The sequence below is a fragment of the Astyanax mexicanus genome, chromosome 15, assembly GCF_023375975.1.
Source record: "Astyanax mexicanus isolate ESR-SI-001 chromosome 15, AstMex3_surface, whole genome shotgun sequence".
In the NCBI taxonomy this organism is placed as follows: Eukaryota; Metazoa; Chordata; class Actinopteri; order Characiformes; family Acestrorhamphidae; genus Astyanax; species Astyanax mexicanus.
Window position 1 is genome coordinate 26,701,414 of NC_064422.1, and position 19,996 is coordinate 26,721,409.

The window sequence follows — 19,996 nt, forward strand, 5'->3', positions numbered from 1 at the left end:
ATATTGTTGGGTGATCATTTGAAACATTGAGGGGCTGATGAACAGTGTCATTTGCTATAGAATCTTAAATGAAAACTCAGCCAGAGCCCTCAGCTAGATTCCTAAAGATGGTTCGTGGATGGGTCTCCCAGCATGACAATAACCCAAAACATACAGCTAAGGCAACAAAGGAATGGCTTAAAAAGAATGACATTAAGATCCTGGAGTGGCCTAGCTAGTTTCTGGACCTTAATCCCAAAGTTTGAGTTGCCAAGTGAAATTCTTTAAAACCTTCAGGGTTTGGAGATTATCTGTAAAGAGGAGTGGGCCTGTGCTTGCAGTTCGCAGTTCTCCATCAAGTGCTAAGTCAGGCTTTGCTTGAAGAATAAATGATTATTTCACTTAAATACAAATTTATTAATAACTTTTATTTAATATTAATATTTTCTCCCAGTCATGGAAAACTATCAGGATAATGCAAATAATGCATATTTAAAACAGAACAAGAAAATATGATTTTGGTGTAGACTTATAAATAGTCTTATAAATATGAATCATTTAAAAGTATTTTTGAGGGCCAAAAAGCATAATGTGAAGTGACCCCTTGTTTAGAAGAACACTTCATATTTTTTAACCTCCATATAAGAGACCTTAAAGCTTATCTTTCCAAGATCTGCAAGGCCAGGCCAAGAAATATTAACCTTTTAACAACTATTGATGTTATTTTGTATTAAAGCCACTGTTTTGTAATACATGCTAGTTCAGGCCTAGAATTACCCTAACTGGACAAAGTCAACCAGCTGGTTCACTTGGATATTGGCCTCCAGAACGGCTCATCTGAAAAAAGAAACTAATATAACCTTTAAACTACTATAAATCTCATGATCATGTTAACGTCAAGGTCTTGTTACTCAGGTATCCCCGTTCCTTTCTCTCTCTCTCTGTTTATCTCATGCTTTCTCTCTCTGAAACCCAGCATATCCATTACAAGTATCCTCTCATTCTTATCAGATTACTGCCTTCTCCCTCCTCTGCCTCCCATGTCTTGGGCTGCAGTTTCACGTCACCGAGTAAAGAAGAGTGCGCAAGCTCTGGCATGGCTATAAATATGTTCTGTTTTTTCTAGTGTGTGCACACAAGAGTTGTAGAATTGTGAACGACACATGTGTTCTACAGTCACGTGCATCAAAAAACACATCAGTCATGGTCAGAATGTGACCTTCTGATCTTCTCAAATGAGTTGGAGAAAAGTGGGAATCATTTAAAAATCAATTTCTCTGCTAAGCAGCAGTTAATAAGCTGTTAATAAAAATAAACACACCAAAATCGTATTAGAGACCTATTGTCTGTTTGGAAAGTTTCTTCCCCTTAATTAAAACACGAACATAAGCATATAGTGCAGTTTCATAATTGAGACTGGAACTTTGAATAGAACTGGTTGTCTTGTTTGCATTGTTAGGTGAGATTTTTAGAGCCCCAAATGATTGAGAGTAGTTACTATAGTAATGCAGGTGACAGTATCATGTATACTATATCTGTAGCATCAGATGACACATGTGTTCCACTGTTCTGATATTTTCGAACAGACGAATAATGACTTGCTAAAAATAAATGGAGTCATACACTCCTCACCTACCCTGACAAAAAAGCAAAGAAAGGTGCCTTAAAAGAAAAGGCCTGAAGATATAATTTTAGGTGCCTTTGACAGCACTGGTACATACTGTAGCTCTAGTTAGATATTTTGTCACCTTTCACGACGGTAAGATGATTCATACTGTTAGTCTTTTGCAACTGCCATTTTATTATATTAATTAAAACTATTAAAATATTAGAGTTTGGACAAACATGGCACCATATGGTAGGAGTTGTTGTCTACTTAATATTTCCATTACAAACCTGAAAGCAAAACAAAAAATGGGAGGTTTTTATTATTAGCTCTTTTAAATCAGTGCGATTTCATGCTGATTGACAAAGCAACCAATGCATCAAATCACTTTCTAAATGTTTCTAAATCACTTCAAACTTCTAAATTTGTAGAAATTGTATGTAATACATACAGCATAACACAAAATATATATGTGTGTACTGTCTATACACACTGTTATTACATATTATTATTTGCCTTTTTATGTGTGCTGGGAGCCTTTTGTTGAGATTTCTTTATTTTATTTTTTTATTAATTTGCTGTTTTAAATGATTGCCTAATCCAATTAAATATTGTTTTATACATATTTTCTTTTCAGAGCACAGAATCCATACAAATGTAAACATAGCATACTTTGGACTGAGTTTGAGAACCAAGGCCCTAAACTCCTTTAAAAATCTGTTGGATGAACTAAAGAAACTCGAAAGATATTCGAATCACACATTATTGAGCAATTGTCTCCACAGAACCAGATTCTAGTCCACAGACTAGGCAGTTATCTTTGCGATCACTTGTGGAGTTTTTTCCCTCAACAGCAAGAACATTTTTACAGTGGGGAAAATAATGATTTGATCCCCTGCTGATTTTGCAAGTTTAAAATCGCTTACAAAGACATAAACAATCTATAATTATTTATACTAGGTTTATTTTAACTGGGAGAGATAGAATGTCAACAAATAAATAAAAAAGGCATTAAATTAGTATTATTCATTAAACATGCAACAAGCATCTTTAGTCCCTTTAAAAAATTATGATATCACTCTTGGGTATCTCAAGGTGACAGGATGGACAGGGAATTTATTGACTAAAATTCTTGATATCTTTTTTTTTTAAATAGTTAATGAATAATAGAAATTATTTAAACTGTCTTACAAAAATGTATTTATTTTTTTGTTGTTATTTGACCACTTAAAACAATAACTTAATTTAACCAGGCAACAATGCAGACCACAATAAAAAAAAACTGTATAAAATGTAAAAAGAAAATATTTTACAGTGAAGCTTAACATTCCCCAAATGTGTAATATTATATACATTAATATTAATCTTCACAATGTATTGTTACACAATGTGTGTGTGTGTTAAAGAATTATAAAAAAACTATGCTGGGGACACAAATGGCATGTTATATCTTTAAAAAAAAATTAAAGTGTCTATATTTGTAGATTTCATCACCACTTTTTTTCGTTCTGAGCCACAGTGAGTACAGACGATCTGGAAATGATCCCAAACTAACACTTGTTTGGGATATAATTGGATTAATCTTTATTTTTTAGAGCCTAAAATGTTAATAAAGCGAGAAGATTGATGGAGATGCCATATGTCTTGTCTTTTCTCGTCCTGATTTGTCCTCGTCTCCGGTGACTCAGTGGTGCCACTGGTGGGCCAGGCTTGGAACAGGCCTCGGAGCCTCGCCCACAGACCTCAATGGGCGTCCGGCTCCACCTGTCACCCCGTCTGGTGTCACTCGTGCCAGCTAACCAGCCGCCCACCAGGGACCAGTGTGTCTGCCAAACTGATAGTTATAGATATGTTCTTTTAAAGTGCTAAAGAGGCAGAATCCTGTCAGACTTTGGGACTGGGGTCCTTAGATCTTGAATTAGATTCTTGTTCGCGATGACGTAACTGACAGGAACTGATTGTACAATAGCACTTATACTATAAGAAGTTCTGTAAATAGGAACCTAGATCTTAACAGGTTTACACACATACACACATTTGTTTGAGAAGGGTTTAAAGACATGGGGTCATAAATTGTTGATGTTTCAATCTCTGAAACAGTAATGGTATTGCCAGAAGGGAAAAACTAAAAAAATATTTTGATTCATTTTGGACCTTTCTTTTCTACAAGTGTGTGCAAAACTTTTCACAGAAATAACAGCTAGAATTAGCAAAATGGGGTTTATCTTTAAGTATCCAGTTATGTTTTGTTAAAGGACCAATATATATTATATTTTCCATACTAACTCATACAATGATCAGGGTTTTCTTGAGATATTAGGGAAAAATGCTACATTTAAGCATTCTTTGGCATCTTTTGAGAGCTATGCTTTAGCTAGTATGTTTTTCTTTAAATGTAAAAGTATCTCTTTTCTGGCAAAAATCAGTTTGTGTTTTCATAAACAACGTGCTGCGGCCACAGAAGCAAGCAAAAAAAAAATCCCAAACTAGAAAAATATTGGTAAATATTGGCAATGCATTTGTTAAAGAAAGACAGCTTAGAGCCCAGAAGAAGAAATAGCTACATGATTTATATTGAGCTGGCTGGCTAGCTGATTTTCTCTTGAACAGTTAAGCACTGAGCTATAGAGGCAAATCAAATGAAAAGCAGAGGTGCATGTCTAGTCTGCTTTTAAGGACAACAAAAGGGCTAATTGACAGGCCCTGAGCCAATCAGAGCATGGAAGAAACCACTTTGCTAATTAGCCACTATATGAAGGGGGGAAACAGCAACAGAGAGCATAACCAGGAAGAGACAAAATGGCTGCTCCAGGAAGTGGAAGACAGCAAGGAAAAAATATAATAATAAATAGAAGTCTATGCCATTGCTTGTGCATGAACATGTGAAACCTAAGTCTGCTGTTCTGATATCTCAATGTTCTCAGTATCTCTCGTATTAGTATCATTAGCAGCATCATAGTTGCTCAAGTAACCATCAAAAGCTTGTCATGGTTAGAAAAACCGTAGCAGACACTCTGTTTTTAGAATGAATATATTTGGCTTTACAGAAGCACACTGATGACTTTTAATAGAATATTTTCCCCACTCCACTCAAGAATACTAAGTAAGTCTGCTGTCGGATAAAAACAAATCATGAGGATTTCTGGTTTAATTATGAGGTTCGGGATGCCAAATGCTCCAGCGGTCTAAAGCGCTGCCACTATGAGCAGGAGGTCACAGGTTCGAACCCCAGCTCATGTAGCTTTGCCATCAAGCTGCCGGCACTTGGCCTTGACCTCCGGGTGGATAGATGGCGCTCTCTCCCCACATTACTCCTAGGGTGATGTCCACAGCACAGGGCATCTGTGAGCTGATGTACCGGAGCCGAGTCGCTGCACTTTCCTCCAAGCGCGCTGTGATGCTACTCGGCAATGCTGCATCAGCTGCATCTCGAAAAGAAGCGGTGGGTGGCTTCACATGTATCAGAAGAAGCATGTGCTAGTCTTCACCGTCCTGGTGTGTTGGGGCATTACTATTGATGGGGGAGTCCTAATGAGTGGGCTGGGTAATTGGCCGTGTAAATTGGGGAGAAAATGGGAAAAATTTGAAATTAAATAATAAAAAAAAGAAGATAAGGTTCTGTGTTTTTTTTTTGTTCCTGGTTTTGCTATAAAGCTAATTCTGATTCTGTTCTGAAATTGCCTGAAAACAGACACACTTGGCAGTGCTAATCCTCAGATATCTCAGATGTTCTCGGGTAACACACTGTGGGGTTACTACACTGTCCCAGTCGCAGTGCCTCTGCTATGGATGCTGTCAGCTGCTAATTGGCCTGGATCTCAGTGGATCTGCAGCAGCCCGTGTTTGTGTTTTTCGCCACTGTCGTTCAGCACATACTGGACTAGAGAGAGTGAGAGAAAGAGTGACAAACAAGGAGAAAGAAAAAGGGATAGAAGAAAAATATACTATCTATTCATTTTAGCAGGGGGTGGGTGATCTGGGAGTCTAGGGCAGTGTGCATTTGTGAAAATGGAAACATGAACAGACCATACAGGCTAATCAGCTGATTATCTGTGGTGCCAGTCTCATTATCACTTCAATCAGACCTGAACCAAAGATGGGCATTTGTTCAGTCCGAGGTCAGCATCTCCACAGCTGGGCGGCATGACTAATTTTCTCTTTAATCCACAAAGACAGAGCCAGGCATAAGTGTTATCATTATTAGGATTATTTGATACACACATCAGCTTCGTATTCTGTAACCATCAAAGATCTGTAATGATCTATAGAAAAATACACTAATTTTGTGACCAATATGCAGAGGTGTCGGGTAACAAAGTACAAATAGTATTATTTTGGTCATCTATACTTTACTGGAGTATTTATTTACAGCTGACATTTTGCTTCTAATTACATTTTCACAAAATTCTGAACTTACATTTCTACTGCTTACATTTTCAAAATAGCCTCATTATTCCTTTAATATGAGCTTGTTTTTTTAATGTAAAAAAAAAAACACTATCCAGATAAATCTCTCCATCAGGATAGATTAAATTTATTTGTGGTTGGATAAAAAGTATAAACATATATCATTCTGACACCCTATTGGTTTATAGACAATATGCATAGACTCAAGAGAACTTGAGCCAAATTACCCAAATAAGCTTCTTTAATATTTGCATTGTACTAAAATGTATTTTTAAATGGGCATATATGCAGCTTGAATCATGCAGCCTAGTGCATCTCAAATGTTTCTTAATTAACATTTACTCAAATCATTATAGTCATTATGGCTTTTAGAAAGTGTACCAGTACATTTACATTTTTTTTTAGTAAAAAGCTTGAGTTAATATTTGAACAGCTTCAGAACCCTAGTATCTATACTTCTACCTAAGTAATAAATGTGAATACTTTCACACTTTTGCCAACATTCTGGTTTTAGGATGGTTTTGCAGCTTTCTTTTATTTTAACAGGTATTTGCAAAAATATGTCAAGTAAATATCATATGATACCAGTTTATTTTTGAAAATGAAATGTTTTAAGGGTACTCATTTTTGTAATTACAAAGAGTCATTTGTGCTGACAGCAGAAGGTGGCCTAAAATGTAAATGTGATGAATATAACTACAGTAACTAGGAGAAGCAACATTTTTTGTAATTGTGTAAATATTACATGCGTAGACTATTTCTTCTTTTTTCTATTCAATTTCCTTCTATTCATTAATACTAGATTATCAATCCAATTCACATGTCTGCTTGTGCATAAACTAATGTGTCTACTAAAACCAAAACATGCTTTTAAGAAGAAAAAAATAAAAGATCTAAAAAAGAAAATCTAAAAAGGCTTCAGTGAACTTTTACCCCAGTGACTCATGTTTGCTAGTCTTCAACAAAGAATGACGGCAACAAATTGAACGAAAATATCACTTGATAATAGCTGAGGATCCAAAGAAAATCTCAACAACCCCAAAAAACTGAAAAACAAACCACTGGGTGCGTCAGAGGCAGAGACAGGCCAGAGATGGCAGATGCCGCCATCTGGTCCTGCTAGATGAGCAGAGAGTTTAGAGTGAAAATACAAAAAGACATCTATTAAGGACAAGGAGTCTGAACAAACTGCCCTATAAACCAGGGAATAGACAAGTAAAGATTCTGATAAACAGACACTAAATCATTGTTTAAAGGACATTTTTAGGCCTAATCCATATTAGCTACTGCTCCAGAACCTCACTGCTTTACAAAAAAGCAATCTACAAAACAGCAGCTTTACAGGCTTATTACAAGCCATACTCATTTCCAGTAGTTTATTCATTATTAATTGATATGAGTACATAAAAACAAGACTATCTGTCTATTGAGAGAGTAAGCTATAGCAACACCAGCTACAATATAGATTTATAGATTAATTTTCTCTAAGAAATGAACAGCACTCAAATAGGAAATAATACATTTTCTATTTGTTTTTTTAGGATGTTAGTCCTCCATACAAAAACACTGTAGAAGATGAATTTATGATACAATTTCTGAGGTGTGAACTGTTTTTATATTCTTTGCAAGCATAAAAAACCCAAATATTTAAGGATTTATATAAATTCCATGTTAATACATGGCCCAGTTCAGACAAATATATACGTTTTGTTAATTATTTAACCCCCAGTGAAGACATATTTGGGTAGACTATAATCTCTTGAAGAAACATCTGGCATCTGTAACTGTCTCCTCTAAATATACTTAGTAATTAGTTGGCTTAAGGTCTATGTTTACATGCAAAAATTGGTGCCAGTTCAACAGTGGCTCATTTTGTGTTGTGTTTAATCCTCATTCACTAGAGAGCAGTGTACAATGCAATAAATCAAATCGTAACACCTGAATCATAATATATGAGATTGTATTGTCAGGTTCTTGCCAATACACAGCCATAACATATATGTTTATATATTGAGTCAACAGGCTTTTTGTTATTTAAATTTAGTAGGTACATGGAAAGAAAAATTCTGTCTTTGATCGTTGACTATATTAGTCAGAAACAGCAGACAGTGATTAGGTTAAAATGCAAACATTCTTTAGGGAACCAAAAGAGGTTCTTTATGCTCTATAACAGGGGTGTCCAAACTGCGGCCCGTTTCCGCAAGGTATTTTAGAAATAGAATGAAAGTTGGCCTGCTGTTAAGCAGGTTTTTATAATGTGAGATTCAAAGTTTGAATGCTAGGTGTCAGAAACGGGCCAAAGAGTCTAAAAGCGGAGAGGGTGCGCATTTCTAGCGCAGAGAAACGGGCCAAAGAATCTAAAAGTGGAGAGAGTGCGCATTTCTAGCGCAGAAAAATGGGCCAAAGAGTCTAAAAGCGGAGAGGGTGCGCATTTCTAGCGCAGAGAAACGGGCCAAAGAATCTAAAAGTGGAGAGAGTGCGCATTTCTAGCGCAGAAAAATGGGCCAAAGAGTCTAAAAGCAGAGAGGGTGCGCATTTCTAGCGCAGAAAAACGGGCCAAAGAGTCTAAAAGTTGCCGTAATTAAGGAGTTTAATATTAAGAGACATCATGAAATTAAACATCAATTTGAAAAATCTTAGTTTACACAACACTGTCAAAGATAAAGATAGTAATCAAGTAAAATAGTGTGTAAATGAAATAATCAGGAAAAAAGTATTATTTAAAGTGGTATATTTCATTATTTGTTAGTGTGGCCCGTGACTTCAAATATATTTTTCCTTCTGGCCCCCAACAAAAAACGTTTGGACACCCCTGCTCTATAACAATATTTCGACACCTTAAGAGAGTATGATGTGTTTATATTAGGGCTGTCATTGTTAAAGCTTTAACGCTCTTTATTATTTTTCAGCGCAAATTATTTACATAACCAAGTTTGACTCCAACTTCCAAACTCTACACCTAGGACTCATTCGGTCGGTACATCCTGCGGTACAGCATGGTGCACATGCTTGAAATTCAGAAATCCTTACAACCATGCTGAGATGTTTAAAATAAAGTACAAAAAAATAGTTTCTGCTATCCAATCTATCATGCATTTTTTAATTCCAGCGCACCACAATGGCTTTATCTCCAGACAAACATACAAGTACATACTAGTATGTTAATTGACACCACTAATATAAATATAATTGCATTTGCATTTTACATTATATTAGAAAAACTTGCGTCTCAAAAAGATCAACTGCAATTAACCACAGTTAATCACAGAATATTGTTGTAATTAATCGTACAATTTTTAAATCAAATGACGCCACTAGTTTATATATTCACTCCTATATGACTTGGGCAGTAAAAATATTTTAGGAGTATGTGGCAGTTCCCCCTGTGTGTTGATATGCATAATAATTGCAGTGACCCCTGGAATGGAGAAGTTAATTACAGTTCAGTAAAATTCAGGAACTATATTGCTTTTAATTACAGTTCACTTAAGCATTGAGACCTAAAACCAAATCCTTTAGGTAGTAAAACACATGACACTTCTGATTCTGTGAAGTAAACAAACAAGTCAGATTTTTTTACAGGACACTGCAGGCTATCTATAATAACCATTTGTTTGTCTTTAGGCAGCACTGATTGGCAGAGGCCAAGGCTTAATCCATGTGGTGACCATGTTCTGATCTTTAGTGCTTGTATTACTCGTGCTCTTATTTGAATTGCATGAGGTAGAGTAAATATATGTAAGCCACATTGGATATGTGCATTTGAAAATGAACAAACACAAGCAAGTGTCAGTATAAACTCACAAATGTAAGCTGTTTTACTAGTGAATTGTTGGAGGAGTGGGAATTTTCATTTCAAATAATCTTCACTTTTCCTCCTTGACACTTATGATGACACTTAAAACCGCAATGAAGGCAGTAATATATTCATATCCACGACCCTGTGGTCCACAAACTTGCTCAAGGGTCTCAGGCAGGATGAGAGCAAGACAGCAAATTTAAAAGTGATGAAATAATTGCAGTAAAATTAGTTAACACTTTAGTATTTAAGCGTTGTTTGTAATTTGCTTATTTGATGATTAATCTCTTATTATTTATTTATCTCTTATTATTCTGAATAGAGTTTTTTTTATCTTTGATTAGTTTATCTGGCCAAATCTTAAGAATTATTTTATGTAACTATGTGTAATAAACACAGAAGTGCTTTTCTCTTTGTACCACTGTGAACACATCATCAGAGATCCAGTCTGTAGCTCAGATATGTGTAGATTTACAGTATGTAATCCTTTAAAATTAAAATAAGTGTTCAAATTTGCTTTCTTTTTTTGCATTCAATTTATTCATCTCTGAATTCCTTTTTTTACAATATAAGAACAATAAAAATACAGTATCCCTTTTTGGCAAACAAACATGGATTTGATAATTTCAGGATATTTATATGCATACCTTGTATAACCAGAGATAATAGTAAAAAGTAATTGTTTTCTTCATTTTTAAAATGAATGGTTATGGATTACAAATATTTTCAATATTACCTAAAACAAAAGAATATCGTCAATTAATCAATTCATAATCCTGGAAACTACCAATTTCTTTTCTTGCATGGTTAAATTTATTGTTGCTAGAATAATTATACTTAAATTCATAATTCTGCATTTAATTTTAGGCACATGGTTATTTCTAAACAAATTTATGAATAATTCCAATTAAAAGTGGATAGTTATAGCTTTCATATAAAATCACAGTGTGTTTATGAAATATGAAGCCATTATGAACTACTAGCAACATCTGCCTGAACCTCTAATAACTTATTCATGCAATCACTTATTTTATATCATATATTTTTATTGAATTCACTGGCATTACTTTATAGGACTTTGTTTCACTGTGACATTAAAGAGATCCTTTAAAGTATTTTAAAGAAAAAAAAATATAGACCATAATTCCATTTATAAAACCAGTGAAAAGAAAAAAAAACATGCGGGTGGTGAATACTCTTACGTGCACTGTATTTAGTCAGAAACCTGCTATTTTAAGTTTGGAATCAGGTCACTCTGTATGACTACAGGTGAACTAATAATGGATGTGGAAAGGTCTTCATGGAACTATGCTCCTGCCTCAATCCCATAAACTCAGACACAGCCATTCCTCATCTTTACTAAGCTGTTTTCAACCACCACCTTCGAGCCACGGCTGAGTGCTAGGCTGCATAATGGCCACCATCCATCAAGCAGAGGTCGTCACGGTTTGCGAAGGTTTCTACACCATTCACAAAAAGGTTATAAATATAGATTCAGTCTTTTTATAGTGCTCGCAATAGGTGCATCACAACAGGCATGCTGTTCTCTCTGAACATTTTGGCCAGATTAAGTGCAGTAATGTTGCACAGAAAAAGTAAAAAACGAAATTTGAATTTAAGTACCTTAATTTAGTCAAGGTCCAGATTTCAATCAGTTGCTGAATAGATGTTAGATCAATCTTAAACTGCAGCCCTTAACTTTAATATATTATTTTTATTTCTATCTGATGTTGCTTCATTACACTTTAAAATTCACTGTAAAATGAATATAAATAAAATATAAAATCAAACCAACACTAATTCAATAAAAAAATACAACAAAATGTTTTATTTTTTATATCACTTTATATACAGCAAGGATAATTGCATAAAACACAGAATAGAAAAATAATAAAGTATAGAAGCACATTCCCACCACCTAAAATAAAAATTTACTTTTTCATATTTCTTTTTTTCTTGTTTTATTATTTTTCTCGCGTAAATTGCTAAGTTGTAAATTTGAGATACTATATCTTTATTTGAAGTTATTATCTCGTGATTTTGAGATACTTCATCATTATTTTGAGATAATAAGTCAGCAAAATATCTCAAAATAACGACATAGTGTTTCAAAATAATAACAGTATCTCAAAATAAGGACAAAGTATCTCAAAATAATGAGACAGCCTCTCAAAATAATGACATAGCATCTCAAAATAATGAGAGAGCGTCTCAAATTAATGAGATATAGCATATCAAAATACTGATGTAGTAGCTCAAAATAAGAAGAAAGTTTCTCAAAAGAATGACATTATTTTTAAATAAGGAGATAGCATCTCAGAATACTGACAAATTATCTAAAAAAATAAGATAGCGTCTCATTATACTGACAAATTATCAAAAAAAATGAGATAGCATCTCATTATACTGACAAATTATCTAAACAAATGAGATAGCATCTCATTATACTGACAAAGTATCTCAAAATAATGAAAAAGCATCTCAAAATAACAATTTAGTATCGCAAAATAATGTCTTAGATTAGGAAAACTTTTTCAATGTCATAGGAGACATCCTAACCTGCAGATGGGAATAAACAATGAACAAATTGTGTGAAAGGAGTAGAAATCTTGCAAAATATATAATTAATTGCAAAATGTATCGTTGACTATAAAACGTGACTTAGAAGAACTAATTTAACAATAAATAAAAAATATGGAACTATGCATAGTTACTTTATCATGTTTTAATTATAGTGTGTGAATCATCAAGCGTCAGAAACCATCATGGAAGCTTTTTCAAACTACACGTGGGCCACTTAAGCAAACCTAAAGACTCCAAATATGAAGTGTTTTCCAATTGATTTGTACTTGTGTGTTTTATTTTTAGGACATACGACTTACTTACCAGAAATGACAAGATGCTGCAGCAAGCTGCGTACGTTAATTAGCGCCATTTTTCAAGGGTCGGTTGCTAAGGAAGGACTCAAGGGCATGTGTGTTTCTGCTTCTTCTGCTGAAACATATTTTTGTGTATAAGAGTGTTAAAAATAAGCCTTTTTATATGGGCAACACCTGACTTACTTGCATGTGTATTTTTGGCCTCTTTCACAGCAGGTGTCATAATGAGCACTCATATTTCAGCTGAGCATAATGAAAGGGAAATTATGCTCAGCTGGATTTATGGGGACTTTTCAATTTTTAATCATAACAGATATACATTGAGTGGTAATTCATTATTTACATTTTTTAGGAATTGAAGACTAATATTAAAGTCATCCAAACAATAAAGAAAAACAGAATTATTTAGTAAACAAAAAAGTAGGCTTTCTTGCTTAGATGACAGGTTCACACATCTTGGCAATTCCTTGCCCTCTTAAGCCGTATCAGGACAGCATTAGTTTCTCAGGGGGATGTCTGTAAAATATATTTCACACTTCTACTCAGTGATAAAACTCTTGCATCTGGAGGACCAGTGGGGTTTTTGACTTTCTCAGTCACATGACATCACATTCAGTAGCTCCTCCATTTCCACTCGCTGTTGTGTTTAATTGGATCTCCGTGGAAACGTGCACCCAAAGTGCAATTACGGTGCGTGGCAGTGGACCAATAGCTATTTTAATTAATGCGAGGTTACGAGGGACTAAACGAAATGCGCGAGGAACTAAAAATGGGACTAAAAATACCTAACGACCACAAAGTTTAGTGAAAAACAGTAGTGTGCGCACAGTTCTTCAGTTGTTAAACGGGGTAGTAGTGGGTGGGGTTGCCGCCATTCTCCTTCAGTTGTTTACCGACGCGTGTTTCAGAACTTTCGAATCGGACAGTTCTTCGCGCCTGACACTCTGGCTGAAACTCCACCCTCTTTGACTAGGTCTGCCTAACAACAGAGTGATCTATATTCTGATTGGCTCAACGAGAGTACATTATCATATACAGCCGATGTATTGGCAAGCGTGAGAAATACCACGTGTGGCGTGTGAGCGTGTGAACTCGCTCAAAGAACACTGATTCTGATGAAACTGGCTCTCATCAGGGCCTCCCCAGGAAAGGAGCACCCAGAGTTACCATTATTTCACATGATAAGTTAAACACAGCTACCAGAAACCACAAGCCCCCCAGATAAGAGCCTAACCTAAATGCTTCACAGAGTATTTTGCTTTGTTTAACACTTTTAAGTTACTACATGATTCCTTATGTGTTCCTTCATAGTCTGGATGACTTTAGTATTAAATTAACAATGTAGGGAAAAATAGAAACATTGAATGCGAAGGTGTGTCCAAACTTTTGATGGGTACTGTATATAGAACGAGAGAAAATACACACACACACACATGCGCTTATGCATGCAGGTGTCAGAACAGAGAAAACACTGCAATCAGGCACCCCAATCACATGGGATAATTTCGCATGATTGAAATGATCACGTTCTCTTTTGATGGCCCCCAGATGTGCTAAAGAATCCTCATCCGCTGGTGTCTGCTCCAACAATGTGACTCAAACAGCACTTTTGTCCTGGTTCACCTTGTGAATCCAGTTTACAGGTGCTGTCGAATTCACGCTCACGAGTGTAGCGCAGATGGTACATCAGTGCACTGGTTTGAACCAAACAGAAATATGCTGTCTGAAAAGCAAATTCAACAGATGGCCAGTAAAGAGAAAAAAATAAAGTGAATGCTAAAGGAATAATGCAATTAATTATATGAATATAAGTATAATGAAAACATGATTGAGTTTGTCCAAGAGTAATATAATGTATAATGTTCATATCCATTTGTACTATGTATACATAAAAGATTGTATAAAAGTAACTGTATAGATGTAACCTTTGCTGCCTGCCATAACTACACTGACATGCCAAAAGTCATGGGTTAGCTGTATGTAAATTGATTACCTCAGGAGACTGTATTTGGTAGGCATTATATATATATATATATATAATTTTTTTTTTTTTTTTAAGACCTGGAGCATAGAAAGAGCATAAACAGTGGTGGGACTTATGATAAAAGACTGAAAAAAGACCTCTCTACAGAGAAAAGGTTTATGTCACATATGAATACGTTTTTTGAATGTGCTGAGGTACTGATCCAAAAACTGCTTAGACCTTTAACCACTGGTTGATGATAGAAATGCTAAGGTCTGACATTCTGGACGCAATGCAGTTCAGTTCATTCTGAATCTGTGTCTAAGAAACCACTGCTATTGCTTTATAAACTGTTTCCTTGGACACAGTAAAGGGGGTAAAATACACATCTAACTGTGAGTCTAATGCAGTGCTGCTAGGCAATGCTCCCCTCAGCGTAGCCAAAGAGGGCATTTGTGGTGAAGCTTTTGTTTGGACCGGTGTGGTGACTCATCATGATTGATAGACCTTGTACAGAGGGGCAATAGACAGCACACAGGCAGAGTGGCTGACCATATTATGTGCAGGCAATTGTCTCTTTTTTTAGTGCCCAGGGGAAAAACGAACAGGGAGAGTGTTTCTGAGCTGCTATAAAAGCAAGCAAGGAAGACGATACTGACTGAAAAAGTGTTTATTTGCACTGTTATCTATCAACGGAAATAAAAAACCCAACAGTTTTATTTTGAATTACCTGGAATGATATAAAGTAACTTAAAAAAAAACCAAAACAAAACAGGTAACTTGTTTATGAACACACAGTATACAGACAGGAAAACGTTCAGAAAGGTAAAAATATTTAGTCAGTGCCAAGTAAACGTGATAAGGCCCACAGCTCCATCCAGTGGTGTAGAGTAATAGCATCAAATAGAGAAAGGATATTTTTCTGCAGGCACTTCAAAATTTCCCAGAGGAGCTGTTGCAATAGCTTCACAAAAATCACTAAAACGATAATAATCCTAGACATTTACAAAGAATCAAATCAAAAGTAGATTGAATTTGAATTAGGCACTTCAGAAATAATGCATAGAAACAAATTACAAAAAAACTCTAAGCCAAATATTGTCCCCTGAGTCTGGTTTTATAGGGCACACAACGTGAAATGGTTTTCCTGATTACACCACATATTAAACTTTGTTCCTGAGCTTCAGTGCTTAAATGAAATAAAAAGTTGTGCCTTTATCTTTGGTCCTTTATCGCTGTAGTTTTGTAGGTCACAATGAACTTCCAGGTCTCCACCAGCTGGGAAAGCAGTATCTGATCTGGAAATGTCTTCTCCACATCTAGAGGAACATCAAGATTTTTGCTTTCCATGTAAGGAGCCAGGGTCTCTTTAAGGCTGATAAGCAGAAAACAAGAATAGAACAAAGTCAGCTTTGCAAGCATCACAATCCAAAATGCACCATATGAACATTGGGTATTCTAAATCAGTAGACATTAGCTGGCCAGTCAACTCATAACTCTATGAATCTTTTTCATTGGATCAGAGGACCAGAGGGCCTTTCCTAAACTGTTTCTACAATGTTGAAAGTGTACAATTGTCTTGTTCTGCTGAAGCATTAAGATTTTCCTATGGGATGTATAGGCCAACTCATGCAAAACAACCCCATAGCAAATCCTTTAATTTTCCCAAAACTCGTCAGTGCATCTTTTAATCTGGTGCGCCTTTTGTATATATTTTACCACTCAGGTTGTAAGGAGCAGTAAAACCAGTCTACTGAAGTGCAGTGTTATTCAGGAGTTTTAGTTTAGTTCTCCAGCAGCATTAGCTGCTACCCTTGCTAAGCGCTAGCTCTTTCACCGTTCAGAGGTGAGTATTATAGGCCTGTAGCCTGCTGCTAACCTCGGCTAGCACTGCTGATCAGTAGCACAATTGATGATAATATTAAGCATATTATTAAAAAATCTAAGCTTACTAAAGGGAAGAGCTTTACTCACATAAATAAACATTTTTGTTTTCAAGAGAGAAATCTGTGTAGATTAACATCCAGTGCTCATTTGACTTTAAAAGAAAAAATATTTTAAGAATTACAGTTTTGTTTACTTAACGTAGCTTAGCTCTACCCAGCGGCAAGACCTGTTGAATTAGAAAAAAAGCATGGCAACATCCCTGATCCCTACTAATGTCGCATAACGTGCCTTATGATCCGGTGCGCCTTACATATGAAAAAAGAACAGAAAATAAATATTACTTGATAGTGTGCCTTATAATCCTGTGGAAAATACGGTAGCATTCTCTTGGTATTCTACAAACCCAGACTTGTCCATTAAACTGCTAGTCAGAGAAGTGTGATTTGTTATTCTACATAATCTAGTGGTGATTGTGATAACTGTACTTGCATGCAGCTGACCATGGAAACCCATGACACAAAGCTTCTGGCGCACAAATTTTGGGCTGATCCTAATACCAGAGGAGGCTTGGAACTTTGCAGATCGCTGGGGGCTTTTATGCAATATGCTCCTCAGAACTCACTGACCCTCCTCTCTACCTTTACATGGCTTATTGCCTTTGGCTGAGTTGCTATGGTCTCTAAATACTTCCATTTTTTTAAAAGAAAAAACAAAAACAAAACACCACTCCATATTCCATGGTGCAATATCTAGGAATATCTAAAAAAAAACCAAAATGGCCAACAGACTTGCAGACACAGTGGCATCCTGTTACAGTACCACACTGAATATCAGTAAGATCTTTGGAACCACCCACCCCACCCAGTCTGACTGCATGGCCAATGTTTATTTTAAGACAATTGTGGCAATAGGACTGAATGAAAAACCTAAATGTATTGATTAAGAGTTGTGTCCAAATATATTTTTGCCATACTGTATTATCAAGCGAAAAAAAAAGTAATATTTTGCATTCTCACGTCCAGTCAGGTCTAAATATATCTGAGCCTCGCTGACTCTTCAGTTTCAGCAACAGGAACTCGTGCATTTCGAGCAGCCAGGCATCCACACTTCTCTTGGACAGAAAGCCGATCAGCAGCTTTTTATCCTCCTGACCAAGGGCTTGCTGGTACTGTTTTGGGACACTTGAAAATGGATCCTGAGAGAACGAGGAAAAGACATTTTAAACAAGAGCTCATGCACACAGAATTTATTTAATTAATTATTTATTTCTATGTCCGTCTATGTCAATAGATATAAAAAATGTGCCAGTATGATTAATATCTGATATGTTTGTGTTATGGAGGAGTCCACTTACCCTCTTAAGGCGAAGCATATGTTCAGACTTGAGGGAGGTCAGCAGTTGCCACACAGCCACACAGTGCTTCAAACAGCATCTGCCCAGAGTCTACACACACCAAGATTATATAATACACAGCAGAGCCCACCAAATATACAGGAATTATTTGAATGTATTGTATTGTTAATGAATCTGCTCCTTTGCACAGTGGCCAGAATGCACTGGAAGGTTTATGTTATTAAATATAACACATTTAAAACATATGTCGCTAAATGTAAAAAAAAAAAAAAAAACATTTAACTGAATTAGGGCATATTGGAGCCCTGGTTTTTAGTAACATGAATCATCATAATTGCCCATCATAATTTTTTTATTCCAATAAATTATCTTGAACAATGACTACCTCAGTCCCTGCTGTAGACTGACCTTAAGGATATGAAGAGCAGTGTGGCTGCCCATTTGCAGTCTTGTCTCCAGATACTCCTGCAGCGTCATGTGTTCATCTTCTCCAGTCATGGCCAGAAAACCCAGAGAGACCTCAACGGCTGCCAGCGCCTCACAAACATCACTGAGAGATTGCAGGTCTGTCGCTAGCCCAGAGGAGCTCAGAGCTGTCAAGGGATCCTATAAAAATGCAAAAGCTCAGGTTTCAGTGTTTTTATTTGGATGACACAAAAAAGTTCAGTACACATAAGTAGATAATCTTTAGTCATAATCATAATTAGTGGTGCTAATGTAAACACAGTAACTACATTAGCTTACCTGAGGCACTTTTTCTCTTATGTCTTTGAAAATGTTTTCATAATTCCTCTCTTGTCTGCTGACTAGAGTTGGGATTCCCTGTAATGGCAAGTAAGACATGTTCTTAGTGCAATAATACGTTCTTTGTATCTTTCATTGTATTACTAATATTACAGCTTAACCTCACATAGTCCATGGAAGCAATGCTTGAACATGACACTGCTGTAGGCAAACCCAAAACTAACCCCTTATATGAGGCAGCAGTTTTCATTTCACTGGACAGTGTCTAATAATACATTTATAGTTGGAACAAAATATTATAATGCAATAAATTATAAACAGTGGCATGCAAATCTACAAAAGGCATGACGTTAAAGATGTCCAAGAAAGAGTTGGCACCAAAAGAAATATCACACACTCTAATCTTTCGTTGGATCACCTTTAGCTTTGATTGCAACATGCATTTGCTGTGCCATTGCTTCGATAAACTTCTGCAATGTCTCAAGATTAATTTTTTAATTGATGATGGTAGAGTCTGACCGCTGCACAAAGTCTTCTCCAGCACAAAGATTCTCAATTGGGTTAAGGTCTGGACTCTGTGGTGAACAATCCATGTGTCAAAAAATGATGATCTCATGCTCCCTGAATCACACTTTTACAATTCCGGCACCATGAATTCTGGCATTGTCATCTTGGAATTTGCCCGGAAGAAAAAATCCATTAATGGAATAACCTGGTCTATATTCAGTATGTTCATGTAGTAGCATCAACTGCAGCATCAACCCCACATCATTTAATTACTTAAATCCAGGTGGCAATTTTTTTTTTGGCTAGGCTAGTGTACATAGTGCTGCACTGGTGAAATAAGCATATAGGGCCTCCTGTATTTAATGTCTATGTGATTTCTAAATGCTTTTGGTTTGCACGGACAGTTCTAGTCAAATGCTGCGGGTCATGATCATTATCACCCACTGCGCTGTCCACTTTGGGTAGTAATGCCTTTAGATTCTATAGATCAAAAAGTGTTAAAAGCCTGCACAACTTTGGAAATGGAATATCCCATCCCTATCAGACCTCACTTGACCTCTGATATTTCACATCACCATGCCAGGAGCAGTAGATATAGACAAAGGCTGATATTCACTTACGGTCAGATTTATTTTGGGTTTGCCTTGTAAGAAACGAGTGAGAAGTTGCTGCTGGATCTTGGGCAGATCATACTCGGACAGCGTCTCCCGGCCACGCTCCATGCTGTACTGGCAGTTTGACAACACCAGAGGGAGCAGGTCTCGATCCACCTCGTACCGGATCACATGCAGCTCACTCAATTCTGCCAGACTCACTGTGTAGCTGTGTAGGTCCATACAACAGAGAGATGCATCAGTGCCAAATAACCATA

General features: G+C 36.2%; 1 protein-coding gene across 1 annotated transcript in view; it reads right to left on the minus strand.

The window, feature by feature from the left end:
• Positions 1 to 15,287: 15,287 nt before the first annotated feature.
• LOC103032113 (E3 ubiquitin-protein ligase rnf213-alpha) overlaps positions 15,288 to 19,996 on the minus strand; it is a 41,432-nt gene continuing 36,723 nt past the window's right edge. Inside the window, exons 58-63 of the mRNA XM_049465060.1 lie at positions 19,746 to 19,947; positions 18,619 to 18,696; positions 18,283 to 18,480; positions 17,875 to 17,964; positions 17,537 to 17,715; positions 15,288 to 16,008 (exon numbers count right to left, since the gene is read on the minus strand). Coding sequence (XP_049321017.1) covers positions 15,849 to 16,008; positions 17,537 to 17,715; positions 17,875 to 17,964; positions 18,283 to 18,480; positions 18,619 to 18,696; positions 19,746 to 19,947 — 907 coding nt within the window. The 3' untranslated portion in view covers positions 15,288 to 15,848. The remainder of the gene's footprint in view (positions 16,009 to 17,536; positions 17,716 to 17,874; positions 17,965 to 18,282; positions 18,481 to 18,618; positions 18,697 to 19,745; positions 19,948 to 19,996) is intronic.